This window comes from Sinocyclocheilus anshuiensis, unplaced genomic scaffold (assembly GCF_001515605.1).
Source record: "Sinocyclocheilus anshuiensis isolate Anshui unplaced genomic scaffold, SAMN03320099.WGS_v1.1 scaffold834, whole genome shotgun sequence".
Classification (NCBI taxonomy): Eukaryota; Metazoa; Chordata; class Actinopteri; order Cypriniformes; family Cyprinidae; genus Sinocyclocheilus; species Sinocyclocheilus anshuiensis.
The window spans coordinates 759,039-769,396 of record NW_015540885.1 but is presented as its reverse complement, the minus strand read 5'-3'; the positions used below and the strand labels follow the sequence as shown (position 1 = coordinate 769,396).

General features: G+C 38.6%; 1 protein-coding gene across 1 annotated transcript; it reads right to left on the bottom strand.

Moving 5' to 3' along the window:
• Nucleotides 1–59: 59 nt before the first annotated feature.
• On the bottom strand, nucleotides 60–2,955 carry LOC107688673 (uncharacterized; the record flags this gene model as incomplete). Its single annotated transcript, XM_016486394.1, has 4 exons — nucleotides 2,539–2,955; nucleotides 2,152–2,395; nucleotides 806–881; nucleotides 60–307 (listed from the first exon to the last, which is right to left on the bottom strand). Coding segments are annotated over exons 1-4 (777 nt in total), but the record flags the coding sequence as incomplete, so codon positions are not given.
• Nucleotides 2,956–10,358: the final 7,403 nt, after the last annotated feature.

Below are 10,358 nucleotides of genomic sequence, written 5' to 3'. Positions count from 1 at the left end.
ATGAAATTTATGAACTAAACATTTCAGCAAAATTAGAGAAAGAATATATAAAAACTTACTGAACATTCCTCTACATGTAAGGCCAACATCTGAAGGGGCATTTTCTGGCCACATGACACACAGTTTGCTTTGGGCATCTTACAAAATTCAGGAGCATCATAGGGTAGGGGATCCACTGAAAGAGTTTCCTGAATTGGAACTACGTAGAGAACATTTTTCCCATTGTTGGAAGCAGATTTGAGTGCACGCAAAGTGTAGCCCTCAGCATCAGTAAGCAGCATGGACAGTTTCCGGCGCCCACTTCCACCTTGTTGAATAGAATGTGAATACAGTATTGTCAGTCCCAACACTCTTCTTTTATATAGCACAGCATATCACATTACAATTCACATCACAAGACATCATAGGAATTATAGAAAATCATACTGTTGTCTGTAGCGTCTCAAAACTATAAATATTATATTTACAGTGTTGTCTAGCAGCTACATCAGTGCCACAGGATGTAGCGGGGTTGTGGTTGGGAACCCTGAGTTAACACATAGTAACTTTTAAAAAGGTTTACACTTATTTTTCCCTAACCCACAATAAAAAGATTAATGCAAGTTAAACTGAACAGAGAAGTATATGTTTAGTGAAGCTGGCTTAGTTATCCAAGACCATATGATATTTAATATTTGAGTGATTAGAACATACTTTATAGTGTGGATAGTACATAGCCTTGTTTATATAGCCATATAAATCTGGGGAACATAAGAATGACCCCAATGCTTTAATCTCCCAGTCAGCAAGCAAGAGGCAACTGTACCGGTGGCTTTGTAAAACATCCAGCTTCTCTTCAGGCTTCTCAACTTCGGAAACTCGTCCTCCAGTTGATCAAAAATCTAAATAAGATATAATCACTTGTCATTTGTTATTCTGTCATTTAAAAATATTTGTCTAAGGTCTAAATAAGGTTATACACAACATGCAGAGCCTAATTATAATTCTAAAATGTTTAAGCTATCATTGTATTCTTATACAATCAGAAGGAAAAACCTTACAAAATGTGTGCATCTTACATTTTTGTATGAAAATATACAAACCTGTTGGAGGGATCCTATTACGTTTTTTGAGCTTTTCAGTGGTTTGCCAATCACAATGAAATGGGCCAGTTAACCAATCAGAGCACATATTTTGGAAGGAGTTTCATCATAACTAAACAGAGCGTTCAAGACAGACTGGGACAGGGGTGCCCAAACTCGGTCCTGGTGGGCCGGTGTCCTGCAGAGTTTAACTCCAACCCCAATTAAACAACTGAACCAGCTAATTAAGCTCTTACTAGGCATACTAGAAACTTCCCAGCAGGTGTGTTTAGCAAGTTGGAGCTAAACTCTGCAGGACACCGGCCCTCCAGGACCAAGTTTGGGCACCGCTGGACTAGGAAGAGAGGTGCTGCAATAATGTAAATTAGGGCTAAGTAACTTCAGTCATGGAGGGCCACTGTCCTGCCAGAGTTTAGATCCAACCCTAATCAAACACACCTGAACAAGCTAATCAGTAGCCTTGTCAAGATGCATTGGCATTGTGCAGACTGATTGCCGTATGACAAAGTACCGCAAGAGAAATTCAAAAGCATTAAGAGTCATCAAATCGCTCTTGTGGTACTTGGATGTCATACGCCGATCGGTCTGTGCAGCGCCAATGCATCTTGAACGAGCCTAATGTCTTCAAGATCGCCAGAAAGCTACAGGCAGGTAGGTGTGTTTAATTAGGGTTGGAGCTAAACTCTGCAGGACAGTGGCCCTTCTGGACCAAAGCTACCCATCCCTGATGTAAAATGTGTGACAAATAATGCCTTTTATTGGAACAATCAAGCATGAAAACCTGTTCTAGTACAGTGGTTCCCAAATATGTTCCTGGAGGCCCCCCAACACTGCATGTTTTCCATGTCTCCATAATCAAACACACCTGATTCAGATCATCAGCTCATTAGTAGAGACTCCAAGACCTGAAATGGGTGTGTCAGACAAAGGAGTGATGCAAAATGTGCAGTGTTGGGGGGCCTCCAGGAACGTGGTTGGGAACCACTGTTCTAGTGCATCCCAAAAAACAAATAAAGACTTTGTAAAAGGGCATAATAAGATCCCTTTGAAAACAAATTAATCATCTTACCTCATCATGTTTGGCAGAGTCTTTAAATGTAATGAGTCTCTTGCCAAGTCCGGCATGTGCCAAAACAAGTTCTTCAGAACTGTTTGGAGTGAGTTTGGGTGTGTTTGCAGCAGCTGGTTCAGCTAAAACATATATCTGGAGTTCAGTTGTTTTGATTTGCGTATTGGTGTGTCTTGGCTGTGTCACAAAGCGTCTTTTCCCTCTTGCTTGGTCACCTTGGGAACTAAAAATCGCAGGAAATTGCCTAAATGCATAAGTTAAAACAAGAATTAGTATGTTATGAGAAGATTTGTCAAATCATAAATCATAGCTGGGTTTAGGTGGAAAACTTAAATGCATTTCATGGACATACAGAACAAATACTGTCTAGCTTCATATGATCCAAACCTTTTCAGGGCCTGATTCACTCTAGCATCAGAAGGGATGAGGATGAAGATGAGGATGAGGGCGAGGGCAAAGAGACAGAGTGAGAGGGGAGGTGTGCCTGTGGGGGATTTGATGTGGAGCGGCCTGGTGTCAAATCCCTTGCAATTATTTGGACTAAAGCCCGAGCTGCACTTTCCACCTGTGCAGAAAGGCCCTGCACAAACAGTCATTTTAACAACATGTAACTGAACGGACTGTAAGATAATGTTGTATGGAGTAACCTTTCCAGTTACACATACAATGTTAACAGTAATAATAATAATAACTAGGGCTGCCAACTTTTCACCAGTGATGAGAAGTCCGAATCTTTTCTGTGAACTGGGGCCTGTTTCAATAAGGAGGTTCAACCAACTCTGAGTTTAAACTTGAACTCTGAATTGACTTACCCTGAGATGGGAAATGCTAAGTTTTCGGTTTCAGAACAGATGAACTGAGTTAGTTAAATCTACTCTGAATAGGTTGACTAGGTTGATAGTTTAACACGTGCACCACAACTATGAAAAGCCATGATCAATGGAGCTCCGAAATGATGATTTACCATGGCAACAGCTCCAACCAAAAACACGTCTGCATACTTTGAGCCAATGCTTAACTTTAATTCTTAATATCTGTTATAATATCAAAGGTAAAAACTGTCATAACAGTAAGTTATTGAACTACTATTAATTTTCATGGTATCCCACAGGCAAAAACATAACATACAAACATAATTCAATCAGGTAAAGCTTTAAGCATAAAACGTTCATGGGTGCAGGCTATACATGACTTTACGTTAACATGTTTGACATATTAAATAAATACCATTCAGTGTCTATTTCAATGTGCAGCAGCTTTTTCCACGTAGGCTAATGCTCTCTTCACATAATTAATTGTTCTCTAATGCAAACTGTTGCATTTCTTAATTAGAGTAATGAAATTAACATTTGACTTCTACTGAGCCAACAGCAAGAAGGCTCACAAAATCAGATGAAGAGGAGATGGCCACAATACCAAGTATTGGAAGAATATTAAAATCCAACAGGAAAAATAATAACTGTTGCTTTTGTATTTGTAGGAAATAAAGATGACCAAACAAATTTAACAGCTGTAGTGGTGGTTACAGCATATTTCTCGAACTACCTTTCCATCTGGCATCCTTCCATTCCATACAGTAATCAGCTTTTCAATGGGTTAGTGCTCAGGAAACTACACAAATTCCCAGATAGAGCGTGAGAGCGAGGCACACTTTCTTTACCGCTCTGCATACAAAGCAGGGTAAGTCAAGCCGTTTCTGAAAGAGAAGTAACTTATACTCAGAGTCAGTTACCTTGGTAACTTACTCTGTAAACCTAACCTGGTCAGATTCCTCCCCCTTTTTAAAGTGTAAGCGATGTTTAAATACCTCATTCATTCATTTACGCTGCAAAAATGATTTTCTTAGTGAGTATTTTAGAATGTAAATTTAGTGCAATTTACTTAAAACAAGTAAAATAATCTTAATGCAAATGGAAACAAGATAATTTTTCTTACCCCATTGGCAGATAATTTGCAAAATGAGAAAAATACACTTAAAAGACTAAATGCCGTATGTCATTTTTCTTATGTAGAAAATGCATCTTGATTTAAGAATCTTTAGATATTTTGATTGGAAACAACAAGACAATAATACTAAGTAAGAAAAGCATTTTTGCAGTGCAGGTGCATTCATTCATTACACATATCATGCAGACACTGTGAAAGTGACAAAAACGGCATGTCCTTTTATACATACTAGGATTATTTTATTATTATATACAGGATTATTTAGATTTTTTGCCATATCCACATGCATGCTGCATGTATTTATTTGAGTGGTAGCATTTTTAAATGGTAGTTTTCTATATAACATCAGGGATGCAGAGCACACATTAGTACGGCCACTCTATGCGGAGCGGAAAGTAAAGTGTGCCTCGCTCTCACGCTCTTTAGGAGAATTTTTGTGTAGTTTCCTGAGCACAAACCCATCGAAAATGAAGCTGATTACTGTATGGAATGGAAGGATGCCAGATGGAAAGGTAGTTAGAGAAATATGCTGTAACCACCACCACAACTGTTACATTTTTTTGGTCATCTTTATTTCCTACAAATACAAAAGCAACATTTATTCTTTTTCATGTTGGATTTTAATATTCTTCCAATACTTGGTATTGTGACCATCTCCTTTTCATCTGTTCTTCATTATTTTGCGAGCCTTCTTGCTGTTGGCTGAGTAGAATTCAAATGTTAATTTCATTACTCTAATTAAGAAATGCAACCGTTTGGATTAGAGAGTATATAATTATGTGAAAAGAGCATTAGACTACATGGAAAAAGCTGCTGAACATTGAAATAGACACTGAATGATATTTATTTAATGTCAAATATTTGTAAAGTCATGTAGCCTACACCCATTAACCTTTTATGGTTAAAGCTTTGCCTGATTGAATTGTGTTTTTATACTTCATGTTCAGCTGTTTTATTTCTTTTTTTTTTCTTTTGCCTATGGCATACCATGAAAATTAATATTAGTTCAATAACTTACCGTTCTGCCAGTTTTTACCTTTGATATTATAACAGTGATTAAGAATTAAAGTTACATATTGACTCAGAAGTATGCGGACGTCTTTTTGTCAGGTGCTGTTGCCATGGTGAATCATAATTTTGGAGCTCCATTAACCATGGCTTTTCATAGTCATGGTGCACGTGCTAACCTCAGAGTCAACCTATTAAGAGTTGATTGAACTAACTAAATTCAGCTGTTCTGAACCTAAAAACTAGAGTTTCCCATCTCAGAGTAAGTCAACTCAGAGTTGGTTGAACCTCCTTATTGAAACAGGCCCCTGGACTATAATTTTTGATGTGGTCTTTAAGTCCACATATCTCTGGAGTTTTAGTATGTTGACAAAATGCAGTATTTGGCAAACCTGTTTAAAGAAAAAGGGACAATTTCTATACTCGTCATTGCTGCTGAAGCAATGATGCCTCCGTTCCATCAGTTACTGTTAAATGCTACTTGTGATTGCAAAAGAAAGTATGGATGTACAAGGTACAAGGAGTTGTGCTGAGGGTGCAGGAAAGCTTCCACACATCCACAGAAGCTGACAGAGCCAGATGATAATGGAGTGGGGTAAAAGATTGCCAAGACAAATTAAGGAAGTAATATCGGAGCTCCATTGATCATGGCTTTTCATAGAGTCAACCTACTCAGAGTCGATTGAACTAACTAAATTCAGCTGTTCTGAACCCGAAAACTCAGAGTTTCCCATCTCAGAGTAAGTCAACTCAGAGTTGGTTGAACCTCCTTATTGAAACAGGCCCCTGGACTATAATTTTTGATGTGGTCTTTAAGTCCACATATCTCTGGAGTTTTAGTATGTTGACAAAATGCAGTATTTGGCAAACCTGTTTAAAGAAAAAGGGACAATTTCTATACTCGTCATTGCTGCTGAAGCAATGATGCCTCCGTTCCATCAGTTACTGTTAAATGCTACTTGTGATTGCAAAAGAAAGTATGGATGTACAAGGTACAAGGAGTTGTGCTGAGGGTGCAGGAAAGCTTCCACACATCCACAGAAGCTGACAGAGCCAGATGATAATGGAGTGGGGTAAAAGGTGACACCTGCCATACCCGAATCCACAGAGAGAGGTGAAAGAGAGAGTGTTTTATACTGCTGCGGGATGCTGTTTTGGACAGCTAAAAATTTACTCAAATCAAATCTGATCAATTGGGCGAATAAAAATTAAAAAGCATGTGCTGAAAGTTTGACTAAATTTGTTCCTTGCACTTTGTAATGTAGTCTTTGATCTCATAACTTACAGTCAGCGTGAAATGTTGTTCACAACAATAATTTTACATAATCTGACTTTTGTAGGACGGGACTTCATTTTATCCATCGGGAGTTGATTGGATCAGGTAAAGTGGGCACTACATTTAAAGGGAGGGGTAAAGAAGTGAGACGTCAGCTGAGAGGTAAAGACATTTTACTGGAAGAGCACATAATTACATTTTGATAAAAGATTGCCAAGACAAATTAAGGAATAATATTTAGCAAATGACTCTTTCACATTAAGATCAGGAACATTAATTTAGAAAGTGAATAGGGTCGATTTTGACTTCATGTTGACCAAGTGAACAATACTGTATTATATCCAAAAATAACAGCTATTGCTGCACTGTGAATGAACAAAAAAGTTGTAATATAGCAATGAAGTTTGAGAAAATGCATCTGAATGGGCACATACATTTTTGGGGCAAGTGTGTATAGTTTTAGAGGCTGGCTGAACAACCACTACTTAATTTAGAAAGTGAATAGGGTCGATTTTGACTTCATGTTGACCAAGTGAACAATACTGTATTATATCCAAAAAATAACTTGCTATTGCTGCACTGTGAATGAACAAAAAAGTTGTAATATAGCAATGAAGTTTGAGAAAATGCATCTGAATGGGCACATACATTTTTGAGTCAAGTGTGTATAGTTTTAGAGGCTGGCTGAACAACCACTACTTAATTCAAGCGCATTTCAAAAGAAACGTACAGTGCTGTCAATCCGGACACTTTAAAGCACTTTTATCTAAACATTTTATATAATAACTGGTTCTTCTGTAGTGTTAGTTAAATAAATAAAGAAATAAATAAATAAATAGTTTAAGCATTGTACAAGATAATGAAACCTTTTTTTTTTTCAGTTTCACTAGTAACTATTCATTAGATACTATTACGCATTACAATTATGGCTAGAATCTGTTCAATTAGTAACTGATACCTATTCATTTGTTATTTTTTATTTGCTAACTGTCATGATCCTACTTTTTTTTTTTCATTGAATTTTATTAGGATCTGTTCACATATTAACTATTTCCAACTAGTATGTATTTCTATTTCAGATTTACTAATAATTATACTTTAAGGACTTGGGGTGGGCAATATACCAGTAGACATGATAAACCTGTAGAAATGTGTCAGCTGGTAGCGATTTTGAATTATAGTCTCTATCATGGTTTTTAACTAATTAAATCTAGCATCTGCTCCAGTTTTTAACACGCTAATTTGAATAGACACTAGTATCCGTTTATTAGACCACATCTCAATGCTTCTAATAACATTTAAACATCTTAGTAATAAGATTACAATTGAACTATAAAGTAGCAATTCTAACTAGCCAAAAATAAAATAAATAAATAAAAATATCTAGATAAGAATTGTTACAAGTGACTTCTGGCATAGTGTTTCATAAACAGATACAAATATATAATATACTAATAAAGTTAGAATAACAACTGGAATACATAGTAGTTGGAGCTTGGAGACAAAAAAAAAAAAGAGTTACAACTAAACCACAGTATTTTTTTCATTTACATTTTTTACCCAACCACTGTATCAATTACAAAATGTACAATTTGTTACCAGCAGCATTACTGGTCACTTGGGACAGTCATTAGTAGCAAATGAATAACTACTTGATGTAATATATAGGCTAAGTAACTAAATGAATAGATACTAGTGAAGTTGAAAAAGTTACTAGTCATTATTAAATCACTTAATTTTGAAAAATGAATGCTAGAAACATTAAAACAAGCTAGTCACGATCGAATTACGTAGTACTTAAAGCTCTAGTACCAAATAAAAATACCTGTATTATTAATTAATATGCATCATTAATATCTGTAGTGGATAAATAGTAATAATATAAGTCCCTTATAGAGAAAATGATATGGCGAGCTGCTGTCAGTCTGGACTCCGTGGCTGTTCATCTCCAGACTGATTCAGCACTGATTCAGTCTCCTGCACTATCAAGACCTTATATTAAAACGCACAGAACAAATGTATGCCACGCACAATAGTTCACTCGCCACCAACCTGCCCTGAATCAGTGGCAGTCATACCCGTATAACCCATGGCAGGGTCCTGTATCGGTTGGGCTGTGGGATAAAGCACGCTGACCGATTTTAAATGGGGCACGTCTATTTCACCCAAAGGTGACACTTGAAGGCACTCAAATCTCTGCTCATGTGCCTGCCTGGCTCGATGCGCCCATTCTCGGTTATTAAAGCGACCAGGTTAGGTCAACAGCGCGAGCAGCCTCGCCAAAGCACCAAAAGCACATTTCCCGGCGTCCGAAAATGATACTTACTGCTGACTTTCATGCTGCCGAATGCCGACGGCTGCGGCACTGGCTTGCAGCTCTCTGCGAAGGAGGTGGTTCTGGGCCGACCGGACATTTTCCAATCCGAAATCCCACGCGTCTCTCAGAGTAAAATACGACTGTTAGTCTTGAACGAATCCGTTTCGACCCGCGGGAAGCAGTTTGTCTCCAACTTAAATACGAAGGAAAATGGGCGAAAGCGGCTCGGCTGTCCGGGGTCCCTTCGAGGTCGTTTTCTTCAGTGAGCTCTCAAGCGTCTCGCGTTCAGATCATCGTTTCCCTGTGACTATCTGTGAAGCTTCAGTGATGAAACCTCAGATAAACTCGCTCATGAAATCGGCCTTTTCCCAGTTTCCCTCGAACAAAACCCACCGATACTCGTCTCTTTCTCGCTCTCTCTCTGACTGGAACAGAGATTTACACAAAGAACACAGTCCGTGTCTAAAATACCCTCACGACGCTGAGAAATTCGAGTGGTTTTTCATCACCATTCAGTATTTTTCATATACTGAGGTGGAGACTCGGCGATCCAGTAGCACCAGCCATGGCGGCTTGCTTGCTCTAACCAACGATACGACTGAGAATTTTCCAATTGCCCAATTTCAAGACTGATATCCTCGGCCGCTCCGACCCACTTAACTCCATGCACACGGATGACCAAATAAGAAATCCCAAATGTACACCGGGTAGCTCAAGAAACGAGCCAAACGTGCGGTTCCGAAAGGAAACGGTGATAAGAATCCCCACGGCAATTCAGAAAACTCCTTTTTTATCTCTTCTCCGTCGGTGTGTGCTCGTTCTCTTTGTCACTCCGGCCGATGACCGTAAACTGCGCCGTGTGCGCAAGAGTTGTAATGGAGTTGAACGGGAGCACAGAAGGGGTTACGCCACACCGCTGCGTCAAGAATCGGAAAATGTAAACGCGCAGGAAGACCCGGGGAGGTCGGCGCCAGCCAATCCAGAGCCTTTCCTCGTAGATGGGCGGGGCGACGGCGAGACACTCAGCCAATCGAATGCGTGTGTCCGCAGAACACATGGTGTAATTTGCCAATCTGTGTTCTGCAACCACGGATGACGCGCGGAAGTCGAAAGTGGGCGGGCGCGTGGAAAGACTGATTGTAAAATCATCCAATAAGCGTAACTAAGGAAACGACACGGGCCAATCGTGAAGAAGCATCAAAGGCGTAAAAGTAGCCAAGCTACACTGTTGCTGGTCAGCTGAGCTCCTGTGATCTATTCCTTGACCTGGCGCTTTTGCCATTCGTAAAAAAATAAATAAAATACATAAATAAATAAAAGCGTTGCCATTCGTACAGTGTAATATAGGCTACATATCACTCACGTCTTCCATCAGTTTTGATTATAATTATGTAATTAGAGCCTCAGCACAATGTAATGTGTCTAGTTCCTTTGGAGCTACAAAAAATAATACACATGTTGCAAATTTTAAAAAGTATTTTAATAAAAAAGACTATAGTATTAAATTAGATTCAAGCTCAGCCACTTGAACTTTATGAATTTTAATATGGCTATTTTACACAGGAGAATTGACAGGTTGGATACAATCGTCACAAAAAGACTTTAACATGTAGCTACTTCAAAGGAAGAACCCTAATCCTCCAGAATAATATATATATA